The 17,978-nt window shown below is 35.9% G+C and overlaps 1 protein-coding gene across 1 annotated transcript in view; it reads right to left on the reverse strand.

Moving 5' to 3' along the window:
• Positions 1–16,449, reverse strand: part of LOC111047862 (obscurin) — a 210,177-nt gene extending 193,728 nt beyond the window's left edge. Inside the window, 2 exon segments of the mRNA XM_039420189.1 lie at positions 5,051–5,187; positions 8,176–16,449. Of these exon segments, the coding sequence (XP_039276123.1) occupies positions 5,051–5,187; positions 8,176–15,720 (7,682 nt within the window). The 5' untranslated portion in view covers positions 15,721–16,449.
• Between the last annotated feature and the right edge of the window lie 1,529 nt (positions 16,450–17,978).

The raw sequence follows: 17,978 nt of genomic DNA on the forward strand, positions 1-17,978 counted from the left end.
CCAGATCTAATTACTGGAGGCAGGTTACCGGAAGCGCAAACTTGAACAGATGGATACCCCACAGAACAGAGGCGGACTACTGACTTCGAGTAGCCTGCCTCCAGTAACTAGCACTGGAATCGTGGAAAGAAGTCTATAAATAGCATGATCACCACTACTTCGGGTGTGAAAACATGAACGGTCTGGTGTGAACACAGTTCAGTATTGTGCTTCATTGATAAGTTCAGGCAGAGATGAACGAATATCATAATATAATGGAGTATTCGTTTCTCTATGGTTCAGGTTACATTATAAATGTAAACATATTAAAGTTTACCTGTTGTCCAACAATCCTACCGTTCATGCAGTTACACCCTTTTCAACAATTTCCCTATTAGAAGCATGAAATTAATTCATTAAAAGACAAATATATTTGCAAAATAAATTAAACTGAATGAACGAAGCGTGGCTACCACTTATCAAGAGTAAGCATCAGCCTAATGAGCTCACTAGACTTACTAAATGATTCCTGACTTGTTGATTATAATGAATGAAGATGATGATGATGATAGGTGATTCAAAAAAACAAAAAAGTATTTAACAACATTTTTTATTAAGTAGGATTATTAAAAACAAGCATAACAAGCAGTCGGATTTCAAATGTACAGTGAAACATGGAGTAATATTTCCTTAAATTCAGAAATTGTTGAGTATCAAAGGGTTTAAAAACAATCAAGGGATTTGGTCCAAACAGTTTTAGAACGTAAACTTATAAGGAAACAAGAACTAGAAATTACTTGGTTTCAAAAGGCTTACTTTAGTTGATGAAAGTTATAGACTGAACAAAATTTGTTCGAATAATGCAAAGTCATGATTTCTTTATCTTTAATACAACCATTCTACTATTTAGAATTTCTCATAATTTTTTTCAAACCCCTCCGGTCTTATCAGCTTTTCTTATCATCCATATCTTCAACATACCTCTGATCTAAATTTCCTAATCGTGGATGTATCAATAGTTCGTTTTATTGAAATTCAACATTTCTTTAGTTTTACTCTTTTCAATATCTCTAACTACAGTACCTAACCCTTTTCTATCATATGAGACTATTCATGAAATCTGCAATTACATAGCTTCATGAATCATCTCCATGAAATATGTAGATTACATAGTTTCATAAATCATCTCCATTTGCATATCTGGTTTTGTCGATCAAATTAAGCTTCTTTTTCAAATCATTTTTCGATTTCCAACTCTTTTCCTAATCATTTTCAAAAATTCCTTCCAGTGAAGTCGACTTTCAACATCTTTAGCCCTTTTCATCTTCTTTGAACTACATTTTTCTCCTTCCTTTCTAAAAGAAATACATTTTCTTCTTTCCTATCAAGGGCTTCCACTTTGTTCCATCATTTTTCTGTATCTTTATTCTCCTTATCCTAAACGTTTCTCCCACTACACTCAGAATTTTGTATGTGCTATCATTGCATGCCCAGTTGCATCTGCTGACATTAATTGATCCCTATCTCAGCCTATACCAACATTTATCTCTTATTTAACGTAAAATATAGAGCTAAGATGAAGTTGGTGCTTCGGCATAATCTTGCTAGATCTCTTTAATGTCACAATAAATCTGTGTTGGTAGATTGCGGTCGACTAGTTCTCGAAACGGAAGACCATCAGCTGCAACAAAAATGCACGATGACTACGATTGTCTTAAATTAATTAAGCTGCAAGCATTATCTTCGTCTTATTCCAAATCAGCATTGAGTAACTTGAAATTATAAAGAGGAAAATTAAAAGCTGGCATAACGCCTTCAATCATTTTGATGTTGTTTATGATGATGATGATGACGATGATACACTATAAACAGGCTCCAGCTAAGAAAAAGTTAAGCAGATAAATACTACAATTTAACAATAAACTACAAGCATATAAGTTATTAGCGATATCAAATAATACATTGTAAACAAGCTATAAGCGAATGAAACTAGAAACAGACAGTAACAAGCTGAGAAAAGCTGCAGAGAAGTCAGGAAAAACATCTACAACCAGCTAATTGAATAGAACAATGTTTAAACTATCGATTGTGCTAAAACTTCCAAACACCACGAATTTTCATGGTTTTCTTTTGAAGCTAAAGATAATAATTTATAGCCGTGAAGTGAATAAGAAAAGCTGTTATCCAAATATTCAGGGACATCAATCAGAAAAATAAACAGCATTAATATTGTGAAGAAAAAACAAAAATTATTTTACAGTGATGTAGAATAAACATTGCTCTATTCATTTCAGATCCCCATAACGTTTATTGACATGCTCTAAATATGTACAGACTGATAATAATTTTAGAAAGCCAATTGAATGAAACATTAAGTTTGTTTAAAAAATGTGTGAATCTAATGTAAAAAACGGTAATTGATTGTGAGGGAACAGCGAGAATCAATTAATAAAAGAGTTTCTAATTATAACACAGTTAACACAGTTAACAAAAGTATAACTTTACATTTAGCAAAGTTCTACACAAAATATCCACTCTGACCTTATAATGATATGCATCAGAGAATTTTCAAGTTTAATAATATTCAAGGGTTGAGAGAACCCAGCAACAGATTATTACAGAAAGATAAATGGCAGTAAGAAAGATGGATTTGGAACCTCAACAGTAGATGGGAAACTTACAAAAAATGTAAGCTTCAGCTAAACCTTGAAATGTATTCGAACGAACATTGAGAGCAAAAGTCACTCAAGCCTAAATAGTTATTCACAACCTCCTTCGCCCCCACTGAAATGTTAATGACTGCTTGGCAATTTGAAATCCATGAGATAGCCTGAATATATGGGAGCAATTATCTATGTCAAATAATGTCTATTTAAATGTTTGTCGTTTATTTATAACACTTCTATCCGGAAAATTAACCCTGGCAATTTCCCACCGAAATAACTAACTGAAAATGACCAGTGATATAATTGGGCTTTCCTCCCACACGAGAAGGAGAGAAAACAAGAAGGATGGTGTGAGAGGAGGAAAGACAGAGGTACGAATCAAGTTCGCTGTCACGTCAAGTTTGCCTAAAAAGTGATTTGTTTTTGTGTTTAATTTCTATTTAAACGGCCGACTGGGAAAAAGCAAAACAGGTCAAGAACATGACAACAGAGGAGATCTTTTAGAAGTTGTTATTGCGAAATTTGGCCCGAGCCCTGGCAAGTGAGCATTGGATGCAGTGAGCCAAAATATGAATGCCATTCAATTACATTTCACTATTGAACAATACAACATTATTGTTTATAATTTGAATACAAATTTCACATAATTCAATAGTAATTTTATGAAGAAAATATCTGTATTGTCTATATCTGTAGTATCTGTCACTTACATTAAAGTGTCTGGAAATGCAAGAAAGAATTGAACGCAAAGGCCTATTGAAGTTTTTCGGAAATAAAATAGAACAAAACATAGTTTCAACAGTATTTTATCAGGAAGTGAAAAATTAAAAACAATTTTTGATATAAAAATCAAGAAACTCTAGCTTTAGGAATAGGATGATATGAGAAGTCTGTCCACAAAAATGAATAATAATTATGGACAATAGGATTTTTTGTTATGATGCATCTCTCCAATATTTCATAGGATATCAAATATTTTTTAAATATAAAATCAATTAATTATTAAAGTTAATGTCTTAATCAACAGTATTTGAAATATGTTTGTCTAAAATAGCAAATTTTATGTTCAAAACTGAAGTCAATGTGACTAACTAAAGCAATGAGAAAGAGAAAAAAATTAAATTATCCAATAATCACGAGATTTGTATTTCAATTGAAGATAGACCAATTCGAAACAATCCTATTCAAACCTATTCGAAACAGACCTATTCAAAACAATCCAGTACTTTCATGAGTGCTACTTTGAGCTAAGAGACTTGAAAGTTTTTGACTTGGTCATTTCAGTTTTGATGCAATAACAATAAACTACCATAATTTATTGGGGAAGGAACATTTAATTACCATAAAACTGTTGTATTCTGGTCTCTCATTCCGTGATCCTAATCATCGAAATCCAATTTTTTGATCAAACAAACTTGAAAAACATTGTCTTCACATTTTTTATTGAATGATAATGAAACGAAATAATGACGCTTAAAAATGTTTTTTATTCATGTTTTTATATATGAACTTAATATTTTCTATTTTCCTACCATGAAATGTTTGGAACTCATAACCAGCACATTCCACGTATGCATAAGAATTAGCAAATACACCAAATTGAAAAACTGCGTAACTTTCTTAATATAGGTGTGTTTGATTGAAGGACAATCAATGAAGTAAATTAATTGGCCAACTTTCAAGCTGAGAATAGCTTTAGAATTGGCAATGGCTGTACTGTAGTATGTCTTATTGCTTGGCTAAATGAATGGCATGTTGGTAACACGAAATCAAAAAAGGAGTGAATATCAAATTTCTATCTTGTTTTCCTGTCTGATCTAAGAGTTATTTCTAAATAATGAGAATTGTTTTTTCTCAAGTGAGGCAAGTCTTAGATAATATCAGAATGAATATCGGGTCTATCCCATACAAATGCATAATAATGAAAATTATTAAGACAGAGATTTCTTAAGAACAGGTTTAAAACAGAAAATATTCCACAAATTTAAATTTACTGTACATAAATTAAAAACAATCTTATTTCTGAATTTCCACCTATTGTACCTATTCACCTACTCTTTATTCGATTGATCTTTTCAAGTTTTGTTACTGCTATGCACAAAATATTAGTGCATAATTTATATCGGTTTCCGCTATCATAATCTAGCGCATAATCTATCAAATGTTCGAGCACAGCGCCTACTAAATTTCGACCTATTCTACCTATTCACCTATTCTTCATTCGATTGACCTTTTCATATTTTGTCGATGCCAGGCAAAAAATAGCGCATGATCTATCAAATATTGGAGCACCATATTTCCCCATAATATGCCTCATTCAAATTTTGAGACCAAGGGTGCTATTGCAAATCATGCATTCGAATCTGAAATTCAATTTTATTAAGTTTTGTTTTATAGTGACTTACTTGGAGTCTGATCGTTCAGTTTTCAAGACGAGCACTTTGTCTCCTTTGCGCAGGTCGATGCCATCCTGATCATCTGGCACAAAGTCATGTTTCGCCACAAATATGTCCTTGGAGCTGATTATTTCGCCACCATATTCCTGCAACAAAATCACAACATAGGATAACTGAGTGCAAGAGTGCAACATAGGATAACTGAGTGCTAGAGTACTAAGTCACTTTTGCTCAAGGAGTATTTATAAAATGATTTCTATCATTGGCAAGAACATCAAAACTACAAGAAATTGCTTTGAAGCCCTTATAAGCCCTGCTTGTGAGTGGGTAATATGAGGGATGAAAATTATATAGAAGGTGGCTTCCGAACCATCGATAAGTGATTTTGAAGCTCATAATAATTTATGTATCTTGCATCAAGCTGTCACCGTTCCGACAAAAGTACTAAGCGTTTGTCAAATATATCTAATCTGAGAGGTTAGATTTCACATTAATCTTAACTCCCATGTCCCATCTCTTTTCAAAATAAAATATTAAACATATTTCCTACATAAAAATTCGCACCATAAGTATAAAATTCAAAGATCAAAAATTGAACCAAGTACAAAACTGATGACTCAATAAGAAACCAAATCACTGAATCAAAATGAATGACATATTATCGTAGCCGGCCTAGCCTAGTGGTCTGGATCGTTACACCTTCAGTTTCCTATCGCTTCGCCTCGTTGTGGGTTCGAATCTTGCTGAGCGCATGGTTGTTTGTGAGTATCTCATTTTGATACTCACGTAGCAACGAATATGTTGCATGTGTAAAATAACAAAGAGCACATGTGTAAAATAACAAAGAGCACATGTGTAAAATAACAAAGAGCACATGTGTAAAATAACAAAGAGCACATGTGTAAAATAACAAAGAGCACATAATAATCATTGTTTCCAAGCATGAGGGTTTCAAACCATGAACAAATTATCAGAATAATACTGGGATCATCAAATATTTGCTTGTAATGCAACCGCAAATCACTATTTCAATTTTGTCATTTACAGATTATTTAATAGGTTGATGATCTAAACTTATAGAATTCTACTTGGTACTTTTTCATGAAATGTCATTATAGCTGAATAAATTCATTAATATTTGCAGATCTTTAATACCGAGTTTAAAGTCATGAAAAATGGAATCCAGGACAGAAATGTTAAAAGTAGAGGAGGCAGAAGATTCAAAGGTAAACGTGTTGGCTTTCAATAGGAACCTAATAAAATGTATAAATAGGCTGTTGGCAGTTAAGTTTTGAAAACGTGTCACATCTACCTTTACGAAACAGTCAAGTCAATGACTTAATGAGTGCGGTACACACTTGTATGCTTGTTTACTAATCTATATTTGAAATTTCCAAGTTTTGAAACTATCTGACTCGCTTGCCAATGAACAGAATCGATGTAATTTAATAAAAAATACCGGGAGAGGAATGAGGAGTTCCAACTAAGTGATTCTCAAGAGACTTTCTACACTCGAAGGCTCTTTGAAATAATTTTGAGCCAATAATAATAATAACTTCATAAGAATAATACACTTTACACACATATTTTAGCTATTTTGCAATCGAATAAGAGCAAGTTCAACAATATTGGAAGCTTTTCCAATATTATGCATTTTTCCACAATCTATATTGAGGAACAATTACGGTTAGTAATTTGTAAGAAAGATGAATTCGGTAAGTAAACTGTCATTGCAAACATGAACTTTGAAAATTAAGCAAATAATTTGCATCATACTATACATCCTCGTATCAATAAAGTAATGAGGAATGAAAAATGAATAAGGAAATAAAAGTAACTAAAAAAAGCTTTAAAATGTTTGAGGTACCTAATGGTTTCCAATTTTGAGTAATTGAAGAAGGTTTTTGTTTAATTCATCATATTTATGAGAATCAATAGAATATGTAATTATCCTATACTATTAAACGAGCAACTTCTGTTTATATGTTTAGATGTTTGGATTTTTAGTTGTTTATATGTTTGTATAGCACCGGGTCTCGAAAACGGATGTAACGATTCTCACGAAATTCATAACATAGTAGGTTTATAATATAAAGATTCGATTGCACTAGGTCTCATCCCCGAGAAAACTCGCTGGAGGACATTAAAAGGATAATTATTACTCATCCTTGGGAAAACAGCTGATAATAATTATTTCGTCGTCTGTTCGTGATGGAAGAGAGTGAGCGCGGGTTCATGTGTGTGGGACTGTGTCAAAATTATGACTCAGCTGTTGAATTTTTGTAATCATTCAATCAGGTACTTAGTGCCGGTTGCAAAAAAGCCGGGTTATTTTTAATCCTGATTAATTCCAGTACATCCATCTTTTTGAAATGGTCCTCTCTGATTTGGTTCACGTGAAGTTAATCAGGATTGAAATTTGGAGATGGCTTTTGTGCAACTGGGCCTCTGTGAGGGAAATTTTTGCATTCCTCTGGGAAATAATCTCAATTTACTGTGATTAGCTAGAACATTTCTGTATGAATGTTATTATAATTTCTTCTTTCGTATTAAATTTTTTATGCTTTTGTACTCCAGAGCAGCGAAGCTCGGTCCCCGATATTTATTTTTTAATGACTTCAAATGATGAAAAGTGAAAACAAATCACTTGTATTAATCCTTTTAAAATGTAGTATGATATTTTGTATTAGTACGGTAATCTTGTTTGCCACATTTTAGCTTGGATTAATAATTTCAGCTCAAATATTGTTGAATTCTATTGTTAAACAGCTCAATAACACGCAATCATACATTTTTGTGTTGTACGGTAATGAATTTCAATATGGTGTAGCCAGTTTCAAGTGTAGGTACTAAAAATCTTCTTTTTTTATTTTGAACAAACTTATTAAATAGCTAAATGCTGTTAGTTTCATGCAATAATTACATAATTCAACATTAATTTAATTTGGATTTTATTATAATGTATGAGTTAACAAAAAAGGTTAGACTAGGTAACAAATTTGAAAAAAAATGATAGTTTGAAACTGAAAAATGAAAGAGTCAAAGAACAATCCTTCTGATTAATTTCATTAATCAATACCTATAAAAGTATAAAATTATATATTTACATCTGTTACAGTTGTGTGTAGTGGTACCTTCTTTTGGGTTTGTGACTTTTCTGGAATGGAATTAGATTGAATGCCATTGATGATTGCCTTTACGTCAGCTTCGTTTTCCATCTCATCATTGTCAATCTTGCATGCGTACATGGAGAAAATGTGCTTGACTGGCTTGGGAAGTCTGAGGGCGGTGAACACATGCAGCGGATCAAAGTGATGGATGCCCTTCTCGTCAAGCACACTGTAGGGCACTTGGCCGGTGAGGACAGCGCGCGACGCCTCTCGTGGAACAACTGCTTGCAGGCCGTCTTTTATGATGAGCAGGATGCCTCTCTGACGACTGCGCATCAGATAGTCTTCCATGGCCAGGCCATTCGCCTGCAGGAAGATGTCCAGTGGAATGTCAGCTGACGACTCTAGTGCAGGAGCTTCTTCTGGAACCACCATCAGAGCAGCACTTTCCCTAACCAGTTCCCTCAACAGAGCATCGGTACGTGCCAACTCTGGATCACTTTCCAGCTTATGAAGAGCCTTTGTAAATGTAGGCCTGTTCTCAGCCAATTGTTTCATAACTGTCAGTCGTCTTAAAATATCCCATGTCATTTTATCAGCTGACAATGCCTCTGTGCTCTGTGGATCAGATAGTACATAGAGTAAATCGCCAGCCACCTCGTCAAGCCCCAGAGCTCTGGCGAATCCAACAGCCTGTAGAATCATTTTCTTGAAATCAGCTCCCTTAGTGCCATTGATCATATTCAACACACTTGTTTCACTTGTCTCCTTAACTACACTAATTATAGCTGAATGTAGTGTGTCACATGCTTCAGTTTCAGTATCTACTCTGGTTGTTGATTCCGATATAGTTTTTATCACAGCTTCTATTAATTCTGGTCTATTTTCACTGATATGCCTGAAGGCTAAGCTAAACATTTCTCCTCCATTACTTAGTATTTGATTCAGTTTTTCTGTTGCTTTGGGATGGTGTTTCCTAATTTCTTTGATTATATTGAGCACACTTGGCTTCCTCAAATTTTGCAATTCATCAGAAATTGTTATGAACTCATGTAATTTATCAAGTACCTCAATCTTATTGGGAGCATCTTTGAGTTTTTTCTCTAATAGAGATGATAAGGTTTCAAACATTTCTGTTTCAAATTCAGATTCCACAACTGCTTGAACCATTTTCTCTAACAACTCCATCTGCTCTCCAGTGCAAGTTAGTGTTCTCATAATATTGGGATCACAGTTGAATTGAATAATTGTTGCCAGAATCTGGCTGAGTTTTATTGTGGACAGAGCATCAAGGCCTAAACGTTGTGACAGGTCACATGCAGCACTCATTGCAGGTATTGTTCTAACATCTACTGTAGGCACCTCAGCTGGCACCTGCCTTCCTATCGCCATTCCTGCTTGAGACAGTTGTCTGAGCATTTTTGAATCAATTGCAGTTTCACCTGAAAAAGGTGTAATAGATCCAGTTTGAAGTTTCAACAAATTGAGTTCTTCAGGTGTAACTTGGAAACTTTGTACTGAAAACTCACAATCTCCTTCTCCTTCTCCTTCTTCAAGATCAGGGGCAACAAACCTCAATCCTTCACTAGTTTCAACAACCTGACCAGGAATGAATATAACATGATTGCCTGTTTCAATTACTCTACCAGGAACAAAATGAGGCCCTTCAACTGTGTCTACAACTTGACCTGGAACAAAACGAGATCCAGCTTCCTCAGTGAAGATGATCTGGCCAGGAATGAAAGTGGGCCCAGCTTTAGTGTCAACAATTTGTCCTGGAACAAACTTTGGCCCATCTGCTGTTTCAACTGTTTGTCCAGGTACAAATTTGGGACCTGAGCTAGAATTGATTATTTGACCTGGAACAAACTTGGGGCCATTAATAGTCTCCACAACTTGTCCAGGAATGAATTGTTCACCTTTATCAGTGATAACAAGTTGACCAGGAATAAAGTCTTCTTCCAGCATAATGCCTGGAACAAATGTGACTCCTTCCTTTTCACCTCTGATCAATTTGCCAGGAATAACTTTTCCTGCTGGCAGTCCTGTTGCATTGCCAGGGAAGAATTCTACTCCCTGCTCGGTTTGTACCATGTGTCCATATAAACCATTAGTCTTCATCTCTGCATAGATACTATACTCATTCGAGAATATACCTAGAGAGATTTTATTATGGAAAATCACTTCATCAATCTTATGTGCTGGTGTGAATTCTAGTTTGCCACTTTCTGATAATGATGACTTTCCTGGTAGAAACTTGAAATCTCCTTGTTTATTCTTGACAATTTGTCCTTCAACAAACTTTTCACCTTCTGGTGTGCTCATGCTAGCACCAGGTAGGAATTTTATATCCTCTTGATCTTTCATCACAAAGGTTCCTGGAATGAAATCAACCTTACCATCCTCACCAGTGAGATATTGACCTGAAACAAACGTAACACCATCTTCTGTTTTTATATCTTTTCCTGGTAGGAACTTTGTGCCTCCACCAATAGTGCAGACACTTTTTCCTGGCACAAACACCCAACCATTTGCTCCACACACACTTTGGCCAGGGATGAATTCAACCTCTCCCCCTGATGAAATGACTGTCTGGCCTGGAACAAATTTAGTTCCATGCTGAGTTGTTTCAGTTTGGCCAGGAATAAAGCGGCTATCTTCCAAAGTTTCTCCTAGCATGGTTTGCCCAGCAACAAAGTGAGGAATATCACCAACGATTACAGTTTGCCCAGGAACAAATTTCAATCCTTCAGTTGTTTGAATTGTCTGACCTTGTACAAATTTCTCTCCATCTCGAGTTGTTGCAACCTGACCAGCTACAAAAACTTCAACTTCATTATTTCTTTCATTTTTCATTTTGATTGGTAATCCAGGTAGAATGCTGACTTCATTACTTGGTGTTTTAACTGAAATACCAGGAACAAATGCATCCCCAGTGGGTAATTTGACAGTTTGTCCTGGAATAAAAACTGGCCCAGACTGAGTCTCAACAGTTTGTCCCACAACAAACCTTTTTCCCCCATCGATTTCCACCCTCATACCATGCACCTCATTCACGAAATTTCTAGTCAAAGCATGCTCCTGAACTGCCCTATGACCATTTTTCAATTGAGATATTATTTCTGGGATTTCTTTAATTGTTGGGAGAAGACCAAATGATTCAGTAGTGCTATTGAATACTTTTTCAATTTCTGCTGTTTTGAATAGTTCCTCATGAGAGAGTGTTTTAATTGTACTCAGAACACTACTATCTGGTTCAGCCAAGAAGGGACTTATAGGTTTAGCAGCAAGAATTGGATCAAATCCAACAAATTTTTCAGTGAACAAGGGTTGCTGAACAAGTCCAGGCAAAGACTGGCTGAGATTTACTTTTTCAGAGACAACAGATATTCCTTCAACAAACTGCTCTTCTACAATAGTGTTCATAGTTACAGTAGATACAAATTTCATATCTCCATAATTTCTTATATCAGGCATACCAGGTAAAAACTGTGTGCTACCATCATCTCCTACAATATAATGGCCTGATTGTTGTGAAAATTCTCCTTTTGTTTTCATATCCTGACCAGGCAGGAATTTTGAACCTCCTTCCTCAGTAAAAACTGTTTTGCCAGGAACAAATACCCAGCCACTTGCACTATTCACACTCTGACCTGGGACAAACCCAACTCCACCACTAAGCACTTTGAGCATTTGACCAGGGATGAATTTTTCTCCTTGTTGAGATGTTTCAGTTAGTCCTGGAATGAACCTACTATCTTCCAATTTGAGTTTAGGCAGGATTTGCCCGGGAACAAAGTGAGGTGCATCGCCAACAATCACTGTTTGCCCAGCAACAAACTTGACTCCTTCATTTGTGTTCAGAGTCTGACCCTGGGTGAATTTCTCAGAGTCATTGGTAGTTATATATTGGCCTACTACAAAATAATCAACTTCATCACCATTACTATTCTTCACTTTTATTGGTAGTCCAGGCAGAAAGCTAGCTTCATTTTCCAGGGTTTTAACAATTAAGCCAGGAACAAAAGTATCTCCTTTTGGAGTCTTCATTGTTTGACCAGGGATGAATGCTGTTCCATCAGGTAAGTCAACTGTCAATCCAACTACAAACTTCTGGCCTGATTTTGTTTCAATTCTCAAGCCATGCACCTCATTCACAAAGTTTCTAGTCAATACTTGCTCTTGAACAGATTTTTGACCACATTTTAAATTTGCTATGACTTCAGGTATTTCCCTAAATGTAGGTACTAGGTCAAAAGACTTTGTGGAACTATTGAATACTTTATCAACATCTGCTGTTTTGAACAATTCCTCATGGTGTAACATTCTGATTGCATTTGGAATGTTTTTGTCAGGCTCATTCATGAGAGGGGTGATGGGTTTAGGTACAAATGCTGTTTCAAGGCTAGCAAAGTTCCCAGTTATTGAAGGTTGTCTGATTGATCCAGGCAGACAATGACACAAATTAATATTTTCAGGTATTATACTTTTCGTCTCTTTCTTCAATGAGTTTAGAGCATCAGTAGGCACAAACTGCATATCACCATAGCTCTTAATCACAGACAAACCAAGAACAAATTGAACACTTCCATCATCTGCCATGACATAGTGGCCTGGTTGGAAACTAGTACCGTCTTCTGTTTTTGTTTCCCTTCCAGGTAAAAATCTTGATACACCTTCAGCAGTTAGTACAGTTTTTCCTGGTACAAATACCCAGCCATTGTCACTATGAATGCTTTGACCAGGAACAAACTCTGATTCACCATTGGACATGGCCATGATTTGTCCTGGAATAAAATCAGTTCCATGATGAGTTGTTTCTGTTAGTCCGGGAACAAATCGGCTGTCTTCTAATCCATTTTTCACCAAACACTGGCCAGGCACAAAACGTGATACACCATCAATAATTAAAGTCTGTCCTGCAACAAATTTGCCACCTTCACTAGTAAGGAGTATTTGTCCTTGAACAAATTTCTCTCCCTTACATGTCATCACATTCTGACCAGCAACGAAATTCTCTACTTCAACACCCTTTTCATTTCTTGTTTTGATTGGTAGTCCTGGCAAAAGACAAACACGATTGTCAGTGGTTTGAACAATAATTCCTGGAACAAAAGTATCTCCATTAGGTGTATTTACAGTTCGTCCTGGAACAAACGTTTGTCCAGAAGGAGTATCAATCATTTGACCGATGACAAATTTCTCTCCTGACTTTGTTTCAACTCTTAAGCCATGTACTTCATTCACAAAGTTTCTTGTTACAACCTCATCTTGTATTCCTTTTTGGCCATTCTTCAAATTCTCCATTATTTCTGCAATATCTGTTATTTTTGGGAGATGTTCAAATGATTTTGTAGATAAATTGAATACTTTATCAATATCTGCAGTTTTGAATAGTTCATCATGATGTAATGTTTTTATTGACTTGAGAACATTGGGGTCTGGTTCATTCATATTTGGAGTAATATGAGCAGCATGGAAAACTGTTTCTAATCCAACAGTATTTTCCATGAATTTCGGTTGCTCAATTATTCCTGGTACAGACTTATTGAGATTGACAGATTCTGGAACTATTGATATTCTTTTAACTAATTGCTCACCTCTTGGAGTACAAATATTAGAGTCTAGGATGAACTGTAAATCTTCATAATCACTTATCAGAGAAGTTCCTGGAATAAATTGATTTTCACCATCATCTCCAGCTGCATACTGACCTGGTACAAAAACACATGATTCCTGAGTCCTGATTTCTCTACCAGGAAGGAATTTCAAACCACCTTCTGCACGACAAACACTTTTACCAGGTACAAAATCCCACCCATCTTTCTCTTCAACACATTGCCCTGCAATAAACTGTGTAGCACCATTTGGCAATAGCACTGTTTGTCCTGGTATGAATTTTGCTTCATGCTGAGTTGATTCTGTTTGTCCTGGAATGAATCTGTAATTTTCCAACTTCTCTCCAGGCATAATTTGTCCAGGAATAAAACGAGGAGCATTGCCAGTAAACACTGTCTGTCCAGGAACGAATTTCATACCATTGCTAGTCATAATGGTCTGACCTTGAACAAATTTCTCTCCATCTCTTGTCATCACATTCTGACCAGCAACAAAAATTTCACTTTCAACATCCTTGTCATCTTTAATTTTAATTGGTAATCCAGGCAATAAGCATGCCTGTTTGTCTGGGGTTTGCACCGTTATTCCAGGCACAAATGTGTCACCAATTGGAAAATTAACAGTCTGGCCTGGAATGAAAACAGGACCTTTCGGAGAATCAATTGTTAGTCCTATCACGAACCTCTGTCCTGCTTCAATTTCAACTTTCAGTCCATGAATTTCATTCACAAAATTACGAGTAACAATCTGCTCTTGAACAGCTTTCTCACCATCTTTCAAATGAGCCATCACTTCAGGGATTTCAGTAATTGTTGGCAATAGTTCAAATGATTTTGTTGTACTATTAAAAACTTTGTCCACTTCAGCTGTCTTGAATATCTCTTCATGCTTCATTGTTTTTATCAAATTTAAAATTTCCTTATCTGGACCAGACAGAAGAGGACTGACTGGTGAGATTGCTACAGCAGGTTCAAATCCAATGAAATTTTCATTCATAAAAGGTTGTTGAATTATACCTGGTGATGAGAGCCCAAGATCTACATTATCAGATTCTATGTTTAATGGTGTGGGCAAAGAGGAAATAAGTATTTGTGGTTGATCAATGTCCTTATCTAATTGTTCCCAGTCCTTCCCTGCAAGTACCACTTTCAATATTTTTTCAACATTGGAGTCTACAATAGATGACACAGTTTCTTCTTTGAAATTATTCCATGCCTGTTTTTCTATTTTAGCTTGTTTATTCTTCACCGCCCTCTCACTTTTCACACGTGGTCGTTTCTTTTCAGTCTCTTCTAACAGTACTTCGGCAGCACGCTCTTTATCTTCGAATATTTTTCGTACCACATCAGTGCTGCCAGTACGTTTTCGTTTCATTCTATTTCTTATAACTTCTTCACTTGGTCCATCGCCCTCCCACAACACCAATCCACTCACATCGATATCGTCAATGTCTAGTGAAACATTTATTCCATGTTTCAATTTAAGAAGAACACTTTCCAAGTCTTTTGCCAACATAATTTCGCGCACATCACCGTCTCTAACACATGCTTCAAGTTTGGCTGGGAAAACGAGGTTGCAACGACTTTCATCAACAGTGTAAACAAACTTGTCATTGCATTCGACGTTCTTCGAAGTTAGCAGCTGATTCAACTCTTTGGCATCCTTAAACGAGGGGGAAACATATCGAAAATCGGAAAGTAGTATGTGTCTTTTGCCATGGGGTAAACACTGGCCTTCGATTCTTTGCAGAGGGGCACTGTGGGATTTTGACTTTCGTTTTGGACGACCTACAAGCACAGGGATGAAATGATGAGTCGGTAATCCATACGCTTTTCCAGTAATCCGACAAAATCGTTTAGCATCAGCTGGAGAAATTGGCGGGAGCAGTGGGAAATAGTTGGGCTTCGGCAAGCCACGACTTCTGCCCGTTATCCTGCAGAACGTAGACATGGTCCTTCACAATTTTCATTCACATACAAATCAACAATAAAAACACACACTCTATGATGCTTGACTGACAGTCACAATCAACTGATAACAGTATAAGTGAAGAGAGGATGTCAGTCATGTGATTTGCTCCTGGATGCAGTCCAATAAGGCTGGCACAATGCGTTCAAACATCACTTAATATTATTTGATGCGCTCTCTGTGATTGGATAGATAGGCAGAATTTTTCTAGCTGACTCTAGATTCTGGCCGAAAAAAATTGGCAACGAACTGCGAACCTTGGTGTAAATTTGAACGTTCACTGTCAAGTGGTTTTTTACCTAACACACTGATTGTACACACGAGATAAAAAAACAGTTCCCTCACCACCAAAAGTTTCTCTTTAGTATAAAAATTTCTTTTTAATAATCCGAGCAAGGATATAATATTGATTATTCACAACATATAAAACGATAAATGTTTTTTTATAATGAGGTGATAACTGAAAGCTGATAAGTAAATAGGATAGAAGCGACAAAGGAGAGCTTCACACTGGAATGTAAGACGCGAGCCGGCCTGAACGGCACGATAGTAGAACGCAGACTGAAGACGAGCCACGCTGGTCGCGAACCTGAAGGGGAGACCCCCCAGAACCTCAGCCCCCCTCAGCCGCTGGTGATGGCCGGTCTTATCACGTTATCGCCGCGGCCGGCCGTCACTTCATTGTTGGCTTGCCAACGTGACACCGCTCACCAAGAGTTGGTTCTGACTCTATTTGCGGACCACCCGACTCACTCATCGACTGAGACGAACACGAACGAAAAAAGAAAGACTCGAAAAAATAGTCTCTCGCAAGTTGTAACTGAGTGTCCTAGCTGCTTGAGCCTTGCAACGCACGCATCCATGTCTTATTTCAGACAAATCTAAGAAGGAAATGCCAAGTTGTGTGTTTGGCCTTTGTGTATTTTGGGAGAAGAATGTACTGTCAAAGCGTATTTGCATTGTTCAACTCACCCTATGCAAGACACTGGAAAATTTAGATAAATTAATGAAGTATTTTAATAGGGCGACTTGAATGTTAAATTGATAAGGATGTACTAGTACATAATAATAATTAAAAAAAAAAACTAAATATAAAAAAGTGTACTAGTTATTTTCCATAATAATTAGATAGATTAATACAGTATATTAATGTGCGTATGTAATTATTTACAACATTATGAAATTATACAAAAACTCAAAGTTTCGCTGAAGTAACAACTTTGAGCTTTTGGATCAAAGATTAAGGATTTTTGAAGAAGTGCTACTTGTCGCAATAATATTGAGATTACTTTATCTACATTTTTTTTGTAGTCGAGAAGTTTATATTGTGGTAATTATTCATATTGAATGAAAAAGACTGGTGTAATAACCGAAACCGGTCTTTCTAATTATCAATAAATCAGTGGTTTTTTGACAATTTCTCAGTCTTTTTCATTCAATACAATATTTTCCGATACAACCAAACAAATTTCTAAATATATTTGGATATTTGTAATAAGGACATTAATAATGCTAAACACTCTTCACATTTCATAAGAGAAATATAATAGATTTCATAGGATATTCTATTATGAATAACTTAAGTTTATGGATGTTTTATTGAAGCTGCAAATGACAAAAAATTCATAGCCAATACTGTTTTTTGTCTGCTGAATAACATATTTATATTGAAAATTAATATGTTGATATAATTTACATCCAGAACTAAATAATTTTTATTTTGGCGCAAATCAGAAGTTAGGGAGCAACGACTTTCACCGTTTAAAACTAGAATTGAAAGTCTGTCATAAAATAAGACATAATATTCAGCGTTTGTCAACGTCTGCGACTGCTTCCTCAGAAATTGAGTGCAACTTCATCTAGGGCAACGTCCACAGACGCAGACACAGTCCAGAAAAATAACTTCAGCTTCAGAATGACAGGTCAGTGCCACAACTATTCATCATTTTCACTCGAGTTTTTTACTTTCAAAATGGCTAATATATTATTAGTCATGTCTTCTATACTCACTAAACCCAGAATTCTCATATTCATCTCAATATTTACTGATAGGCTACACATCCCATGGTGTATGTAAGCCACGTGAGAGCTTACCACGCATGAGCATCTGACCTTTACTGCATGTAAATCATCAGTCAAAATATTCAAATTTGAAAGTATAGAGGCACGATGTAACAAGTTCGTTTATTTTTTGCGGATGACAATATGACTGTTCATGATCTCAATAATATCATAAGCAA

This window comes from Nilaparvata lugens, chromosome 2 (assembly GCF_014356525.2).
Source record: "Nilaparvata lugens isolate BPH chromosome 2, ASM1435652v1, whole genome shotgun sequence".
Classification (NCBI taxonomy): Eukaryota; Metazoa; Arthropoda; class Insecta; order Hemiptera; family Delphacidae; genus Nilaparvata; species Nilaparvata lugens.